Source organism: Eumetopias jubatus, unplaced genomic scaffold (genome assembly GCF_037043125.1).
Source record: "Eumetopias jubatus isolate StellerSeaLion01/CBP00866 unplaced genomic scaffold, mEumJub1_p1.0 scaffold_14, whole genome shotgun sequence".
NCBI lineage: Eukaryota > Metazoa > Chordata > Mammalia > Carnivora > Otariidae > Eumetopias > Eumetopias jubatus.
The window spans coordinates 64339716-64359625 of NW_028274820.1; the positions used below are offsets into that span (position 1 = coordinate 64339716).

The 19910-nt window shown below is 44.4% G+C and overlaps 1 protein-coding gene across 3 annotated transcripts in view; it reads right to left on the minus strand.

The window, feature by feature from the left end:
- Positions 1-19910, minus strand: part of PDE1C (phosphodiesterase 1C) — a 625988-nt gene that overhangs the window by 438113 nt on the left and 167965 nt on the right. For all 3 annotated transcript variants that reach the window (XM_088018710.1, XM_088018709.1, XM_088018711.1), the window contains one exon: positions 13572-13622. In XM_088018710.1, the coding sequence (XP_087874836.1) occupies positions 13572-13622 (51 nt within the window). The remainder of the gene's footprint in view (positions 1-13571; positions 13623-19910) is intronic.

Below are 19910 nucleotides of genomic sequence, written 5' to 3' on the forward strand. Positions count from 1 at the left end.
AAATAAGGGTTGATACAATGAAGGGATGGCAGATGACTGTAAAGATGAAAATTATAAAAGATTTTATAAAAGGAATTGATAAGATAAGAAGTTGTTTTTTAAAAAGAAAGAATAAGATTTAAAAAGAAAAAAGAAGAAAAAAGGGAGAGAATGTGATTAGGCAGGAGAATAGAACAAAGCCATACACTAGTGATTTAGGGTATATTTTGATCTGTTAGAAGAAATTGTATCTCAAAATTTTAAAGAGAGAACAACTTATATATATGCCAAAAATAAGGGTAACTACTATGAAGGGATAAAAATATGACTCTAAAAATGAAAAATAAAAAGTTTTTTTTTAAAAGGGATTGATAAGATGTTTGAAAAAGGGAAAAAGAAAAATAAACAAAAAAAAGTTAAAAAAATTAACTTTGAAAAACTAATGAATTATGGTAAAAAAAGCCATGAATTCTATGTGCACTATTCCCCTAGCGCTGGAGTTCTCCCGTTCTCCTTGATCGGTAAACTTGGTCTTGGCTTGCTGGCTGTTCATGCTGATCTTCTGGGGGAGGGGCCTGTTGCCGTGGTTCCCAAATGTCTCTGCTGGAGGCTGAATTGCCCCGGCCTTGTGTGTCCGGGCTAAGCAAGCTGCTCCAGTTTGCTCTCAGGAGCTTTTGTTCCCTGCAAGCTCTCAGTACAGCTTTGGAGGACCAGAGTGAAAATAGTGGCCTCCCAATCTCCGCCTGTAGGAGCTGAGAACTCGAGGCCCCGCTCCTCAGTGTTCCCCCAGAGAAAAGCAGTCACTCCCGTCTCCCCGGTCTCCTGCCACACTCCGTGCTCACCCGGCCTGTGATCTAGCATTTCTATCTCTGGCACCCGACCCCGTGTGGAGTCTCCAAACCCAGCAGATCCCTGCGGTGCACTCTTGCACCGCTCCTCCCGGGGGAGGAAGGGGAGTCTCCCCGGCTCTGCCGCTTGTTGGGTCCCTGCTGGAGGAGCAGTGGCCCGACTGGGCCGCAGATCACAGTTTATGGCCACCCCAAGCTAAGAGCCCGCGCCTCGGCTCCGTCTCTGCAGCCGGCTTCCCCGCTCCGATACCTGGGAGCTCTGCCGCACTCAGGCACCCCCGGTCTTTCTGTGACCCCGAGGGTCCTGAGACCACACTGTCCCGCGAGGGTTCCACCCCCCGCTTAGCCACTGGAGCGACGTCCCTCAGCGGAGCCGGCTTCTAAAAGTTCCGATTTTGTGCTCCGTGGCTCTATCACTTGCCAGAAGCGGCCGACAGAGGCCCCCTCCCCCGCCGTCTATCCTCCCGAATATCGCCTCGGATTGACTTCTCCGCACGTCCTACCTTCCAGAAAGTGGTCGCTTTTCTGTTCAGAGAGTTGTTACTCTTCTTATCTTCGATCTCCTGTTGAGTTCGTAGGTGTTCAGAATGGTTTGATCCCTATTCAGCTGAATTCCTGAGACCAGACAAAATTCAGGTCTCCTACTTCTCTGCCATCTTGCTCCGCCCCCCCTCATTGGGATTTTCATAGGAATTGTGTTAAATCTGTTTATCAGTTTAAGGATAACTGACATCTTCACTATGTTGAGTCTTCTAATCCATGAATGCATTTCTTTCCGTTTATTTAGATTTTCTTTGACTTCTTTCAACACCATTGTATAGTTTTCCTCATGTAAGTCTTACACGTTTTGTTATATTTACATCTACACATTTCACTTTTTTTTTTTTTAGACAGAGAGAGTGGGGGAGGGGCAAAGGCAGAGGGAGAGAATCTTAAGCAGGCTCCATGCCCAGCATGAAGCCCAATGAGGGGCTCGATCTCACAACCCTGAGATCATGACCTGAGATGACATCAAGAGTCAGATGCTTAACTGACTGAGCCACCCAAGCACCTCTACACATTTCACTTTTTTTGAGCAACTGAAAACACCACCATATTTTTAATTTTGATTTTTTTTAATGTTTATCTTATATCCTATAACCTTGCTGAAATCACTTATTAGTTCTAGGTTTTGTTTTGTTTTAGTTTGGTTTGATTTGGTTTCTTAAAGATTTTATTTATTTATTTGACAGAGAGAGAGGGCACAAGCAGCAGGGAGCAGCAGAGGGAAAGGGAGAAGCAGGCTTCCCGCTGAGCAGAGAGCCCAACGCAAAGCTAGATCCCAGCACCCCGGGATCATGACCTAAGCGAAAGGCAGACACTTAACCAACTGAGCTACCCAGGTGCCCCAGTTCTAAAAGGTTTTTAATAGATTCCTGACAATTTTCTACATAGACAATCATGTCTTCTGCAAACAGAGACAATTTGATTTCTTCCTTTTTGATATGTGTGCATTTTATTTCATTCTCTTCCCTTATTGCACTGGCTAGAACTTCCAGCACCATGTTGAATAAAAAAGGATGTGAGCAGATATCCTCATCTTGTTCCCAATTTTAGGGGGAAAGCATCAGTCTACAGTTAGCTGTAGGTTCTTGTAGATGCTCTTTATCAAATTGAGGACATTCCCCTATATTTCTATTTCCCTGAGAGTTTTTATCATGAATGTTGAATGCTGTCAAATGCTTTTTCTGCATCAATTGATATGATCATATTATTTTTCTTCTTTAACCTGTAAATTTGGTGAATTACATTAATTTTCAATACTGAAAGAGAATCGACCTCACCCAGCCTGGTGTATAATTCTTTTTACATATTGTTGAATTGTTTTGCTAATATTATGTTAAAAAGTTTTACATCTATATTCATGGGGATATTGGTCTGTTGTCTTTCTCTGGTTTTGGTATGAGGGTACTACCAACTTCATAAAATGAATTGGGAAATGTTTCCTCTTCCTTATTTTCTGGAAAAGATTATGTAGAATTGGTGTTAACTTTTCTTTAAAATTTTGGTAGAACTTTCTAGCTAAACTTACTGGGTCTGGAGATTTCTTTTGCGGAATTTTTAATTATTAATTCAATTTTCTTAATAGTTATAAAGCTATTAGCTACTTCATAATTGGTGAGTTGTAGTAGTTTCTGTTTTTCAAGAAAGCAGTCCATTTCATCTAAGTTTTAAGAATCCAAGTTCAGGCAGAAGTCTCAGATCCAACTCCTCACCCTGTGCAGCCCAAGGCCTGAAATCCTTACCCCATGTACTAGATCCCATGGCCTTGGCAACAACACTCACACACCGCATAGCTGCAGAATCAGCAGGCATGTTTAGAGCCTGCTTTACTAATATTAAATTCCTCATTCATTTCCACCTGTAGAGATTCCTTTCTTTATTGCAAGTTTAACTATGCATTTAAAAATATTTTTAAAAATATTTTATTCAGCATTTCTACATGCTTATGAAAAATGGAGGATTTTCAGGCTATCCTAGTCCACCTTTTGCTGGAACCAGAAACTTCATCCTAACTTTATTCAAAGGAGCATACATTGAGAGAGGAAAAGAGGAGGTACTTGGCATGCAATAGCCAACCCCTGTCTTCCTTGCCCTCCCTGAGGTTACATTACACACAACAAAAATTTCTAATCAGATTTTTAATTGTGTAAGCTTGTACACATGTAGGAAGGAGTAAATATTTGTGATTATCTCAACAAGTTAGACTACAATTCCTATGAAAGAAAAATAAATTAGTCTCCATGTAGGGAAAAAATCAATCAATCAATCAAAAGGAGTAGAGGTGAGGTGCTGAGGGCAAAGGTGTCAGCAGATACCAATACAACTAATGTGTTGATCAAGCTGCTCTGTGTGAGAACCTGGGAGGGGTGTCTTTCAATTCCTAAGAGGGAAATGGAAATACAAGGCAAAAAGTGGAGGAGGGTAGGCACAGAAGGACTGAGGGGTGATAGACCAGGAACTACATGGGAAAAGTGGTCTTTAAAAAAATTATTGGTGGTGAGATGGATGAAAAGACTGTTGAGAACAGAACTGTGAATTAAAATTTTCTGCATACAATTGCATATTGTAATCTCCCTAATCTTCGCTCAAGTTCTGCTTTGACCAACAGCCTTTGGTTACTGCAAAAGAAGAGAAGGGGCTTTGTTTCACCTCTGAGTCTATGTCAGAGCAGATAAGAAGACAGCCAGAGGCATGTAGAAGGAAACAGTCAACAGAGGTAGGAAATCAGGGCAAGGAGAATATTAGGTCATCCCCACAGAAACATCGAGGAGTGCTCTGAACTTCCAAAGGGCACACAATAGCAGTTTGGGCCTATTTACCTAGATCTCAATGGACCAGGAGCTTCCAGCTGACATCTGGGTTACATATCATCCACAAGCTCCTAGTCCATTGGTGAACCAAGGGCTAACATATTGGGGACCAAGTAATATAGTGGATATATTCAAAGACCCAATCCTGTACATTCAAAAAGAGAAAATCAAATTGAGTTTCAGTTCCCCAAACACATGTACATACACTCCAGTCCTTCACTATGACTGTGACCATCAACCCTTTCCAGGCCAAGCTGAGTTTTTCCCACTAGACGGGTTCTTGTAGAGAGCTCATGACCCCCTGACAGGGATGCCATAAAGAGGATTTGAACTTTACATGTGTGATGAGCTTTGGGCTGGATCAGTTTTAAGTTCTAGCCTAACTTGAAAATGTTCAAATATAAGATAATGGGTTGATATATCTGTTTACTGAACCAAACATGTTTGTTTGGCTGATAACGACTGGATTTGATGAAAGGGAAGGAGAAAAGGAGTTAAGATACACCTTGTGGTTAGGCAGACATATCGTGGGTGAACAAAAGTTGGGGAGTAACTGTCTATAGTTCTGAAACACAAATATGTCATGACAAAAACTAGAGTTTGAGGATGATGGTTCAGGTGATTTGGAGGTGCAAGCAAGAGGCGAGTGGGCCAGCCAAGCAGCTCTTACTATGATGTTGTTGTGAAGGGGAAAAGGCCAAGAGTAGGCAGGAGATAACCTTAGAAAGAGAATTAGATTCAAGAGATGATGCAGAGCAGTGCCAGTTCTAAGGGTTGAGTAGAGGATTTCTCTAGACTCTCTTCCTATAATCGCCTTCAGCCATCCCCCACAATCCCTCCCAATAAAAATAAAATTAAAATAATAAAACACTATTTTTGATAAAAGCAATTAACATTTGCTCTGTCGTATGTATATATAATTACAAGTAGCTATAGGAAAATGCTAATTGTATTATTCTATGATCTATAAACAAAAACATTGTGCTGCTCTGCACCCTGGCTTCTGCCTCTACCCCCATCACCACCATCACAGCTCAAGCGGTGGTTCGGAAACTGGAGCACATCAGAATCACCAAAAGCTTTTGCTGGGGACCCCCCCCCCCATGAGTTTCTGATTCATCAGATCTGGTAAGGGGTACTTTTATTTCTAACAAGTTCGAGGGATCCAACTTTGAGGGCCACTGAGCTAGATTGCTACCCCTAAGCCCCTCGTGCATAGAAATTCTAGAGCTGCCACTGTTGAAGATAAAGTTCCAGTTTCTGCTGAACAAGTGGGAAATGAAGATGTTGAGTCATTAAATACTGTTGAGGTAAGACCTAGAGCTCTATACAGGATCTGAACTTTTTAGAAATAGTTAGGGCTGTTTAAGACAAATGAGAAAATCTCCAGATCTAGTTCCTGCCCTATCCTGGGCCCTTTAAATGGCTCTGGCTCATCCACAGTCCATGCCCCTGAAAACACTGAACACCCAGCTACCAGCTACAGCCCACTGCTCCTGGCATCTCTCAGCCCTTCTTCCCACCCATTTTCTCTTCTCCTTGTTCTCATCATCATGGTTCCATAACCCAAGTCAAGCTCCTAATGCTAGCAACAGACCCTCTTAGCTGTGACAAGCAATTTCAAAAAGTTCTCTGGCCAGACTCTAGCACTCTGTCAGATATGATTTTGAGTTCGCCCTGGGGTTCCACAATGGGTATCATCATGTAACAGGTGCTGGCGCACCCTGTATCCCAACCCCAGAGCTCACCCTCACTGTACACCCCTGTCTGCCCCTGCCCATTCTCTACCCAGGGAAAGGGTTCATTCACCCAGATTATACACCCAGTACAAAAATAGCAAGTAACCTTCTTTTTGTTTTAACATCCATCCATCCACCCAAATTACTCCAGCTCTTCAATAGGATAATCTGTTTTCAACACTACCTGGATTTTTACCTCCAAAAGCAAAAGAGGTCAAATGGGGCTTCATTTCCTTACTGTTTTTAATCCCACTATTTTCTTTTCAACCACTGCTCACCTGTAGTAAAAACTCCACAGTGGAGCTGCCCAGCTGCACAAGCTTTGGGGCCAACACCTCCCTTTCGAAGCCCTGGACTGCCTCCAGGAAAGTCCACTGCACTGAATGCCTGCCTCTTTCAAGACTCCTTGCACACCAAATTCTGGGCTTCTGCTGCCACATGGTGGCCATATCTGAACACTGCATGCATTCTTTAGTCCCTGAAAAGTTGTATAGCCTTTTCTTTTTTTTTTTTTTGGATACACTTGACCTATAACATTATCTTAGTTTCAGGTGTACAACATAATGATTCAATATTTGTATATATTGTGAAATTATCACCATAAAAAAATCTAGTTAACATCTGTCACCATATGTAGCTACAGAAATTTTTCCTTGTGATGGGAACTTTTAAGATGTACTCTCCTAAGGGCGCCTGGGTGGCTCAGTCCTTAAATGTCTGCCTTCGGCTCAGGTCATGATCCCGGGGTCCTGGTATCGAGCCCCGCATCAGGCTCCCTGCTCGGCGGGAGGCCTGCTTCTCCCTCTCCTACTCCCCCTGCTTGTGTTCCCTCTCTCGCTTGCTCGCTCTCTGCCAAATAAATAAAATCTCTAAAAAAAAAAAAAAGATGTACTCTCCTAACAACTTTAAGATATACAAGACAGTATTATTAACTATTGTCACCATGCTATACATTATATCCCCAGGACTTATTTATAACGGGAAGTTTGTACCTCTTGGCCCCCTTGTCCCATTTCACCCACATCCCACCCCCCCTCTACCTCTGGCAACCACCAATCTGTTCTTTATAAGTCTGGTTTTTTTTTTTTTTTGGTGGTGGTGGTGGCAGGGTTTTTTTAATTATTATTCCAGATATAAGTGAGATCATACAGTATTTGTCTTTCTCTGTCCAATTTATTTCATTAAGCATCATCACCATGGGATGGACCTTGAGGGCTTTCTTTTTTTCTCTTTCTTTTTTTTTTTAAGATTAAAAGTTACCTTCTCTACCTGTTAACCTCCATTCACTCCCTAAGCCTCAGCTAATGCTTCTCTCCTCCAGGAGGACTCCCTTGAATCCACTCCCACTCCAGGTCGGATGAGATCTCCCCATCTGGTTCATGCAGCTCCTTATACCAATGTCTAGCATTTCCCTCCACATGCTGCATTGAAGCTGTTTACTTCTGCAACGTCTGATCAGACTATGAGCTCTCTGAAGACAAACTTACTCATGTGTGTGTCTCTAGGGCTTGGCATAGAAAAGTCCTCAATAAACATATGTGAAAAGAAGGAAGAGAGGGAGGGAATGAAGGAGAGAAGGAAGAGTGGTAATATATACAGTGACAATCACCCCTACTTACTGAGCACTGAGTGTGCACACACTGTGCTTCATATTATTTATCCTGGATTATCAGGGCAACAGCTACCTCAACTGCCCCAGCGTCATCCAGTGACCGGTCCATCAGGGCCTCCTGGACCCTGGTCCTTCCTATCACCCATGAGCAATATTCGTTCTAACAAATTGGTGACCATGTCACATGTATTTAAGTATTCTAGCACTCACCCCTGCATGAGATCATCCACAGCCACTCTGGAAACAAGTTCTAATACTGTCCTGGGATCCAGCTGCAGAAAGTGTGGCTTGGAGGGGTAAATTACCTGCCTGAATTCACACAGAAGTCAGAATTCCTAGACATAGAACCCAAACCCAGACCTATCACCAGAGCCTGTGTCCTTAAGGGCCTCTGAACACCCTGACATTGGCGTGTCAGGGACCCTTGAGGACATACTCCTCAGTGGTATCAGGAGCCTGTGTGCTGACAGCAGGATGGCCTGCCCCTGCTTATGACGTGAGGATGAAGAAGAGAAGTGGGGAACAGTGCTGGCCGGTACTAGTTTACTCTGTCTTCCCTCAACAAGTACTTGTTCCTGAACCAGGCATGGTTAGTACATAGCTCGACCAGGTGGGGCCCCTGGCCTCCAGGAGCCTGCTGTCTAATGCGGAGACCAACATACACATGAAACGGACATCTCCAGGGAGGAGGGCTCTCCAGGCTGGCACTGGAGGGCAGCCATGCCAGCATCCCAGATGTCTGGACCAGCAGGGGACCCAGCCCCACAGCCAGCTAACTTCACCCCAGAAATCCTGGGAGATCAGGAGCTCCAGCCTCAGGGGGCCCCCGGGAGTTCCTCACCTGAAGGTCCAGCTCTTCATGGCACAGCCCTGGTCCCCAAAGGTCACCTCCAGCTCCAGGAGAAGGCTGAGATGCCAGTCAAGTGTGAAAACCTTTCAAAGACTTCCCTAGAATCAGGGTCCATTCCTTAGGCTAGCACAAAGACCCCTCTCAGCTTGACCCTGGGCTGCCTCTCCTTTGTCCCCTCTGTTTACATACTGAGAATATATTTTCAGGTGTCTGGGGGAAAAAAGTAAAAGGTCTGATATCAATCATTTTCACCATAATAAGAATGAATCCCTGTGTCCTCACTCCAAAGGGAATTTGCATTTCAAAGTCTTCAAGTGATTCCCTTATTTCAGAGAAATCTTGATATCAGCGAGCTGGTAAAAGGGGATGTTTGTTGAAAATAGAGCTACCATACGATCCAGCAATTGCACTACTGGGTATTTACCCCAAAGATACAAATGTAGGGATCCGAAGGGGTACATGCACCCCCAATGTTTATAGCAGCAATGTCCACAACAGCCAAACTGTGGAAAGAGCCAAGATGTCCATCGACAGATGAATGGATAAAGAAGAGGTGGTATATATACACAATGGAATATTATGCAACCATCAAAAGGAATGAGATCTTGCCATTTGCAACGACGTGGATGGAACTGGAGGGTGTTATGCTGAGTGAAATAAGTCAATCAGAGAAAGACATGTATCATATGACCTCACTGATGTGAGGAATTCTTAATCTCAGGAAACAAACTGAGTGTTGCTGGAGTGGTGGGGGGTGGGAGGGATGGGGTGGCTGGGTGATAGACATTGGGGAAGGTATGTGCTATGGTGAGCGCTGTGAATTGTGCAAGACTGTTGAATCACAGATCTGTACTTCTGAAACAAATAATGCAACATATGTTAAGAAAAAAGAAAAAGAAGAAGAGAGCAGGTGGGGAAGAATGAAGGGGAGTAAGTCGGAGGGGGAGACGAACCATGAGAGACGATGGACTCTGAAAAACAAACTGAGGGTTCTAGAGGGGGGGTGGGGGGATGGGTTAGCCTGGTGATGGGTATTAAAGAGGGCACGTTCTGCGTGGAGCACTAGGTGTTATGCACAAACAATGAATCATGGAACACTACATCAAGAACTAATAATGTAATGTATGGTATTTAACATAACAATAAAAAAATTTTTAAAAAAGGGGATGTTTGAGGAAAGGTCTTCCAACCCAGATGGAACCAATTATAGTAAAGGTCACAGCAGTGTGGATCTATGAAGCCTGCCTTGAGCATCTCCACTACCAAGCTGGCAGACCCGAGTCCCTGAGCTACAGAGCTGGCAAACTCCAGCCCTCAGACCAGGGAGTCATGTGCACTGGTAATAGCCAAGATTTGGAGTTGGAAGACCTAGAATTCCATCAGTGAACAATTTTTGATGTTTTCTCCTAACTTGGTTGTCCTCATTTGTAAAATGGAGACACCACGAGATGGATATGAGCACTGGCTATCAGAGAGCTTTGCATGCAGTACCAGGTGAGGTGCTCTACAGGCTCATCACCCCCCAGCCCTGGGCTGATGCATGGGTGGGAAATCCCCACACACAGGAGCTCCAGCCCCAGGACAACAAGCCACATGACAGGTGCCATTCTAAATCATCTGCTGGTCCCAAGCCAACGTACCTTGGGCTCACACAGTACCTTACTCTCAAGTCCTCATTCTCTCAGACACTGTCATTCTTCTGTAGGTTTTGGTGGGGAAGATAAAATTCTCCACTGTCTCCGAATCTCATGCCCCTCACTCACTCCCTCCTTCCTCCTCCTTCCTCACCTCCATTCCTAGAAGAATGACTTCCTGGTTACTCTCCATGCCTGTGGCTGTTAAACAAATGCTCTGATTAAGGTCAGATTGATCAAAAGCCACTGCCAAGCATAAAATGATGGGGGTAGGGTAATGAAGGGGCCATGATAGGATCCAGGGACTCACAAGATTCACTCCACAGGGTCCACCACCACAGTACTGCTATCTGATGGCACAAGTGTCTCCAGTCTAAAGGTGACAAGAACTGAGCTTGACCAGTGGGCTTTGGCATCGATTTTTGAGGAAGGTTCAGTGGTTCTGGGTAGTGGTGTCAGCCACTTAGAGACGAGGATTCCAAGAAGAAAGCCAAGCATGGGTTGTGTTGCAGAAGTGACCAGAATGAAGCCTGCAAGGCTGGTAAACCAGCTGGCCAAGGCAGAATCAGAAACCAGCCCTCAGAAAAGCTAGATGTTGTCATGATTCCTACACTCTACTTCCCTCTCGTTCTCCTTTAGGATTTCTTAATATAATCAACACAGCTCATCCCTTGCACTATGGGAAAGCTGAGGAAAGTATATTGATTCAAGCATGGGCAAAATCTATAGAGAAATGAGCCACATATTCCAGAGGCATCAGGAATCAGAATGTGAGACCCCCAAGGGAATGAAACCCTTGGGAGGACTTGGGAGGCCACAGGGCCAGCCCATCCTTCCAGCTCTTTTCTGCGGACCACCCCCTGCCCACCTCAGCGAGTCCAGTTTTCACAGCATTTCCCACCTGTGTCCCTGTTTCCCACTCCCATCAGGCCGACATCCACGCTGGGCAGTACACACAGTCAGGGCTTGATGTGTGTCTTAGCGGGTACCAACACTGGAGAAGGTTGCAGTATTCATCTTCGAGCCTCCAAAGAGAAGTCTGTCATCCAAATACTTCCAATCTCCCCAAACTGACCATTTCGTTCACACCATGCCACAGCATCAAGGTCATTTTCAATGCAGTTAAGTGTCAATCAGACAACGCTACATCAAGAATTATTTTTTTCTGCACAAGGTCCTGGGTTCAATCCCCAGCACCTCCACCAAAAAAAGAAAAAAATATATTTTTTCTTCCTAAAGGCCACCTAATTTTCTCCCTCTAGTATCTGCTATGAAAAGATTTAGGAATTAATGATACCATCTGACCCCCCCCCCCAACTCAGGACATGGCACGGTCAGGAATTCTCTTTCCTGTTTTTTTGGCTCCAGAATCAGCCCAACTTCACTGGTTTGCCACTAATTACTTTTTGCTTGTATATTTTGTTTCTCTCAGTCCTCACTTACCTTCTATGAATACACTTTCAAGTGACATCTCATCCTTCCAACCCAGACACACAATTCAGAAGTTGTGGAAGCTATTTACAAGCAAAGTCACTCTCCTCGGGGTGCTTGGGTGGCTCAGTCGTGCCTTCGGCTCAGGTCATGATCCCAGAGTCCTGGGATCGAGCCCCGCATCAGGCTCCCTGCTCTGCGGGAAGCCTGTTTTTCACACTCCCCCTGCTTGTGTTCCCTCTCTCGCTGTCTTTCTCTCTGTGTCAAATAAATAAATAAAATCTTTAAAAAAAAAAAGTTACCCTCTTCTGTCTGGGAAGGGACCAGCTGCTCCAGCTGTCATTCTGGGTTCTCGGTGATAAGACCCCGTCTGTCCCCTTCCTACCGGTCATGGTGAACATCAAAACACCAGGCAGGGGCACCTGGGTGGCTCAGTTGGTTAAGTCTCTGCCTTCCCCTCAGGTCATGATCTCTGAGTCCTGGGATCAAGCCCCATGTTGGCTCCTGGCTCAGCAGGGAGTCTGCTTCTTCTTCTCCCTCTGCCCCTCCCCACTGCTCCTGCTCTCTCTTGCACTCTCTCTCTCTCAAATAAATAAATAAATAAAAATTAAAAAAAAAAAAAAAAGAAAAAGCACCAGGCACTCCCACAGAGGTACATGCAGCACAATGCACACAGAGCGGTTAGGTTACCATTCCGGCTTATTAATTTGCCTGACTACTGCTCAGGAGATAAAGAAATAAAGGGACTAAAAGCATATTCATCATCCTCATTGAGCTGTGGGATGAAATACTTATTTTGGGAAGTAATGGTTCCAGGTAGGAGGGCAGTGAGAAGCGAGTGTTTTATTTCACAGCTTCTAAAATGTGAGCATTTAATGCTCTTGCATTATCATATATTATTACAGTTCTATAAAAACCATTTCTAGGAATCAATCTCAAAGTTTTGAAGCCTCCTCAAAAAAGCTGGAAGGCAGAATTTAGAAGGCCCTGCAAATAGAGAAATTATACTTTCAATTCTATTCATTAAGGCTTACTATAGCAGTATCCACACTCAAGACTTGATCTACCTTATGTAAACAGTGCAGTGACTGGGAATTTGTGTGCCATGACTTCAAAAGTAGGTAACTTTTTTATAAAGGAGAGAAGATGGGTATGAATTTTCTGTTTTTCAGATGGAAAAACTGAGGCCCAGAAACTATCTGTGAAATTACTTTAAGCAAAAGCCAGCAAGTGGTGATGGTGCTGGAAAGAAAAATCCATCCATTTTGATTGACAGCCCCACCATTTCCTGGGGAACACCTCCATCCAGCCCTGCTCAACCTCTGGTATTTCTGCTCCCTTATTGGGATCTGGGTTTTCCTTCCAGGGACAGCATTAATTGGCTGCGTAATTTGCTGACCACACTGGCACAGAAAACACTGAGAAGTGTTTGACTCCTGTTCTCCCATTATGATCGAGACCTGGAGACAAAAGAGTCAAAAGAAATTGGTGGGAAGCTCCAAGGCCCTTATGGGAACCCTGTGCCCAAGGAAAACCATTCAATCTATATGAGCTTCAAAAATGTCACCTAAAGGAGGGAAAGCCCGTGGAGGCAGCCCGTAAATCCACTTTGGATGGTGGTGACGCTTTCACACATGCGTGGACGTTGGCAACTATGAGCATTTCATATACTCCTCCTCATGTTATCTTCATAAAAAGCCCACCTCCACTGCAGGGCTCTCTTGAGGGGACTCCCAGTGAGCAGTTCTCAAACTCAAATGTGCACAGAAATTACCTAGGGGTTTGTTTCATTCATATTCTGATTCCTTGGGCCTGTGGCTCTGCATTTCTAAAAATCCCCAGGTGATGTCAATTCTCCTGCTCCCAGGACCCCACTTGGAATAGCAAAACACTAGAGCACAGTTTGATAAACCACACACAGTTCTGAGGATTGAAAAGATAATAGCAATGAATAGCTCCCCCGTGGTGGGGCTCGAATGAAATATTAACCCATTGAAGATATTTCTTATATGACTCTTTCATTGACAGTGTTTTACTGACGCCTGGCAGGATTACAGGGTTGGACAATGCAGGTAAAAAGACCTCTGAAGGAGCCCAGGAAAGGAGTGAAACAAGATCTACTCACGAGAGAAGCGGGCAAGTGATCTGGCGGTCTTGTCTCCAGCTTCATTTGCAACTAGAAAAAAAAAAAAAAAGCAGACAGTGCAATAAGAACAAGGCACACAGCCCACATGCCCAACCTACAGCTAACCCTCTGGATGATCTGACATTAAACTATGTTTGACGATCTTTGTAAGAGAATAAAAGCAACTTCACTTCCTCTCTTTCTCTTATTTCCAGGGCTGCTCTCAATGTCTAAATGAGGGCAAACGTTTTAATCATTTTGATGAGTGCATTTGAATAAAGCTGGAGAGGACCTAAACAATATCTAGTTTACTCTGCCTAGAGGTGGTAACTGGCTTGCACCCACGTGGTAAGAGGTGTGAATGCCTGAGTTCCAAGCCAGTACAGGTCCTCCTGGTTCAAGCTTCCTCTTATCAGGCTGTCCTGAAACACACAAATGCACCCACTCCATAAATTCAATCTGCTCAGATGGACAGGGGCAAAGCCAAGACAGGATTTCAGATTTCAGAAGATAACAACAAGGTTAGTTTTTATTAGGAAGGCTATTTAAATTCAGATTCTCACAAACAGGGAAGTTCAAAAGGGGGAGGGGGTGGAATTGTTCAGAGAACTGCCCTAGAAAAGCTTAACCTTAAACTTCTCAGCAGGGCATTTTACCCTCCTCTGAAAAGCCTCTATATAATTTATCATGTAGATGGAGTCATAATGAATATCCCCTATATTTATGAACACCACCTTTGTGACTAAAAATAGAGATCAATCATTAAGTAGAAACACAAGTTTCACTCACTTTAAATATCACTTTTAATACCCATAAAGATTACAGCTTGGTTGTTTTATATATTCAGAGTAAACAGGCACAGATACTTGTGGTCAACTTGAACCAAGCACCCAAAGCAATTAACTGGAAAAAACTGTTCATTTTAGCTTACAAAAAAAACATTAACTAGATAGGCAGAAAAAAAAAAAGAGAGAGAGATTGCTAAAGTAATCATTAATGTATGCAAAGTTGCAGTAGCCAGACAAAAGAAATAACTACTTCGTAAACATTACATCAATTTGCAAAGAATGGAAGGAGAAAAAATATATATATATTCCTTTCACCCTCTCACAAAGATAAAGATTTCACAATTCACTATACTGGGCAGATTTTAAAAGTTAATGGATCCAGTCTCAGTCTACTTTTCTGTCATTTGCATTGCCCATTGTCCACACTCGCTTCGTAGATTACCAACAAGACGTTATACAAAACGACCAGCAGGGGGAGGTGACATTGCATCCTGCTCCCATTCCCTCCCACACCCCAGCATTTCAAAAAGAAAGAGAGTGAGAGAGGGAGGGAGAAGCAAGCCCTAGTTAGATACAGACATGAGTTTCCCGGGCCCTGAGCTCAAATTATTTCCTCTTTAGACATCATAGATCTCTAAAGAAAGAAAACAGACCAAGGTTTGTTTTCCCCCAAAATATTTGCTGCAGTGATGGGCTGCTTTTAAAGTAAGAAAACCAAGACCACTGCAATTGCTGAAAACACCAGCAACCAGTAAAATGTTCAGCTTGGAGAATGAGCATTTTCCCTGTGGGAAGGGAAAGGACACAGTGACATGTGACAATTGCAGTCACAATTTTACATGCAGCAATGACTGTTTCCTCACGCAAAAGCTTTTTCCTCCTCTTTCCACCACCCTATCCAAGGATGGGAATTGCTGACCCAGATCCAAGTCACACCAGGAGAAGCAGGAACCCAGATCTAGGCCAGTGGGTACCAAGAGAGTTGTCTCTACCCAGAAGGAATTTGAACCATGCCAGCAGTATTATTTTCCTAAACGCAGACCCAGTGCCACACTCCCTCACTCCAAGGTCTCCAGCGATGTCCCAACACTTACAAGACCCAATCCAGCTAACAGGACCTGGCATCGAACACCTGCCCCCATCTATTCTTCTAAGCTCATTCTATTTGCCAGAGCATCCGTCAGTCACGTGCTCTAAACTGACAATTCCCAAACACCCTACACACCCTCTCTCCTCCTACTCTGGTTCTTTTTGCTCCCTCCCCGGGACACCCCTCCCCACTGCCTCACCTGCCAACTTCTACTCATCCTTTAAGATTCAGGTGGAGCCATTCATTTCTGAAAAGCTTCCCTGACTCTTGCCACAGCTTCTCCATCCCATAGATCTCTGCCCATACACCTAACTCCCCTCCCAGAGCAGTGGTTCTCAAACTTCGGCAGGAGTCAGAACCACCAGGAAGGTTTGTTAAAAAACAGATTGCAGCATTTGTTAAGATGCAAATTTTGATTCTGTGAACCTGGGGTGGGGCCTGAGAATGTGCATTTCTAACAAGTTCCCAGGTAATACCGAGGAGCTGGCCTGGGGACCATATATTGAGAACAGCTCCTCTCAAATACAAGCTACCCCGCTCAAGACAAGGAGCATAATTGTTCATCTTTGTATTTCCAGTCTTTTGAACACTGAGCAAGTGCCACGCGGCATAACACATAGGTCAATATTTTTAGAACTAAATCAAGTAGACTAAATCGATACCACGGCCAAAGATGTCTTAGTAGACCAAGAACATAAGACTGGCTTCCAGAGGACTCTAAAAAGTCCCAGGTGTGTTGTTCAGCCCCACAATGATTTTAAACAATTACTTGTCTACATTTAAAAAGCAAGAGATTTCAGGGTCTCCTGGGTGGCTCAGTCGGTTAAGCATCCAACTCTTGACTTTGGCTCTGGTCATGATCGCAGGGTTATGAGATCAAACCCCACTTTGGGCCCTGTGCTGGGTATGGAGCCTACATAAGATTCTCTCTCTTCCTCTGCCCCTACCCAACCCCCTCTAAAAAAAAAAATCAAGATATTTCAAATATAAATTTAACTTGTCAGCTTTTCTCAATAACTGAATGGCTGTCCAATTCACAGGCCAGCAATGGATCACCACTGAGACGCCCCCTACAGGTGGTTCTGCCTCCTGCATGCTCAGGAGGCAGCTCTATGAGGACGGCACTGGATGTTCTATATTCTCGGCATGGTCCACAAGGCAAATGAAAACAAAAACTGTTTAAAAGCCTAAAGAATGAAACTAAAACTCAACACAGACCAGCACTACAAAAAGTGGTTGTGGCCAAGCTTGCTAAGCCCTCTGTCCCCAGCCCACAAACTGCCCAGGCACACTCCAGAGACTGCTCAGACACATCCGGGCTTCTCGACCAGCACAGGAGGCCTCGTTCGTGGCTGTTTGCCCTTTATTTTAAATATATATATACAGCAGGTCTTAACAACAAAGTAGATGTTCCATTTATCAGATGCAATCAGAGCTTGAATTTGACAAAATCTCATAAAAGTGATTATGAGGATTTAAGGAAAATTATCCACATCAATACTGTTGGTCAAAACACCCAGACCAGTATATATCGATTCCATTGACATTGAATTGTAGGTCTAGGCTACATGTCTATAAAGGCACAGAGAAATAAGGGGAAGGATGTGTACCAGATATATTAATAGTTATTTCTTCTGTATGCTGGGATTTGGGGAGATGATTTTTAACCTATTTTATACTTTTCTGCATAAACCCAATAGTTTATGATACTCGCACACCATGTTTATAATCAGGAAAAATGTTTTTATCAAAGGGGTAGAAAACAATTGACTATTATTTGATGTACATTAAGATTTTAGATACTGTGTGTGTATGTCTATTTATTTATATAAGTTATGTTTTAGATTCAGATTCCAGAGCAGGCTTGGATCACAGAATCCAGGGGATTTTCCATCTCTAGTCCAAGAGGATTCCCTGTAAGACTCAAGAAACAAATCTCCCACTCTGCTCTCCAGGGAGTTCCACAGTTTCTAGGTCAGGGATTTGTAGCCCTGGCCGCACATTAGAATTACTTAGGGAACTTCTTAAAATCCTGATGCCTAGGCCCCACCCCAGCCCAATTAAACAGAGCCTTGGGGATGGGACCCAAGCATCATACCTATTAAGCTGCTAGCCGATTCCACTGAGCAGCTGAGAAGTACTAATAGCTGGTGTAACTTCATACATCTTTATCAAAGCAACATTCAGGAAGGAAGGTGTGGCTCAAAGTCTTTCAAAAGTAATTACCCCTATTCAATTCTTCTTTTCAGGATGCTTTTGTTTTGTCATTAAAGTCATGAACAGAGACATGCCTCTGCTTTAAGAAAAAATCAACTGTTAAGACGGCAAACATAAGTATGGGGACCCATTAGTGAGCAACTCCTCACATTATAAAGGGTTTCTTATAAAATGATTGCCTCCAAACTTCCACACGTGTCCTGAGCATCAACTATGAGCTCAGCACTGGGCAAGGCCCTGGGTGGACAGCAACAGTTGATTTCACTCAGTCTTGACATACAAATAAGTTAGGGGGAAAAGCAATGCCTTTCAATCTGGGTTTATACCGGCCTGACAAGCTTGGGAACTGACTTAAAATGATAATGATGATGATGATCCAGTTTCGTTGGTCCCATCCCAGAAACACTGAATCAGAATCCCTGCAAGTGGGGACAGGAGTCTGGGTTTTAATCAATTGCGTAAGAAGCTACACTCACATGTGAAAAGCAGCATTCTAAATGAAGTGTGCCCCTGGTATGTCTGTTGTATTGCTCCCCCCACCAAAAAAAAAACCAAAATGGCCAGAAGCAAATCTTAAAGGAAGGGCTTGCCATGGAGACCATTGGGAGGGAAGCAGGAGAGACAGGAAGTTAACTCAGAAAAATGAGCACCCCAGCCGCAGGCAATGAAGGTGGTACTGATGTCCCAGCTCAGCTACAAATAATCCAGGCCATCAGAACAGGAGGGAGGGTGGTCCAAATAGTTGTGGTGGTGGCCTGGGCAGGTGCACACTGCTTTGTAACCAAAACTCGCACCAAAAACACCGCCACCCTTGTTTTGAAAGCTCTGGCACCTGGGCCAGTATAAACGCAGCTGGGGGGCTGGGTGCCAGGGACAACACACAGTTAGCAAGCAAGCTGGGAAAAGAGTCTGGCTTCCTGAAGGGAAATCTGCCCAATGCAGATTCTGTCTGCTGCTTTGCCACAATCTCTGAGGTCAGCCCAGGGACCCTCTTGAGGTGAGGTCCTTTGGGAAGCCTGGTGGGCTGGAAAGCCAACACAAAGGACTCCCAGAGAAGAGAGCCTTAGAATGAGGTTCTAGGTACCTTCCTAAGTTACTGTAAAAGATGCAGCTGACTGGCCTCACCTCACACTGCCTCCAGCTTGCAAAACCCAGCAAGGAAAACTGGATGGGTGCTGGGGAGAAACAGACTTGGTCATCTTTGCGTAGCTGTCCCCTTCTAAGTAAGGACTTCGGTGATCACATTACTGAGATCACAACTCCCGACTCCCCCTCTTCCTCTGTCCCCATTCCCCTTCCCTGCTCTATTCCTCCCCACAGCACTGTCACCTTCTCATATGCTCTGTGCTTTCCTCATTGGGCTCATTGCCTTCCTCCTTCCACTACAATGGATTCTCTGGACCAGCACCAGGGAAGAAGGCCATGATCATGATCATACGATCGTGGTGATGTGATCCAAACTCAGAGCATGGATTCTCTGCCAATGAAAGAACTTCTACATCCCCAATGCCTAGATGCCTGGCACGCAATATTTATCATACGGATCAATGGCCAACCTTCCACCAACCTACCATGCAGAGTGCAATGGGGGCCAAGAATTGGAAGGAGACGTGGAGGGGAAGGTACAAGGATGCTAGCATACAGTGAGCACTTCTATGTGCTGTAAGTATCAATTGAGCCCTTCAGAAATATTTAGAAATATTTGTCAAGCACTGACTAACTGTAGATACCAGGGAAGGCTGTGAACAACCAGTCCCGGCCCCTGCCTTCACACTGAGTAAGATTGCCATTCCCATTTGATACAGAATCGGGCCACTGGAATTGAGAAAGGACAGGTAACTTTTCTAAGACAACACGGTTGTGTGGCAGAACTCCAATCCAAAGCCAGGTGTACCAGGCTCCAAAGTCTGTGTTCTTTCCATTTAGCCTCTCTGCTTTCCACAAAGGGTAGGCAGATAGGAGCCATGCTCTGGAGAGGGCTACATGGGGAGAAACGTCTTAGTGAGGGCTGCCCCTCTTCCTCATGCCCCTAGCCCCCGTAAGAGCCACCTACTGGCCTACAGAGAGTGGAGGAGGTCACCTGCCTGAGACCTCCTACCTGGCACAAGCCCAGAGACTGTCAGTAGAAAGGGGTCCTTCTGTTAGGCGGGTGCTAACGCCAGGACTCACAGCAACGGCATCCAGAAGAGCGAGACGCCAGGCAAAAAGGAAGGAGCTTCAGTGCCTTGTTCATGCAAGAGCCCC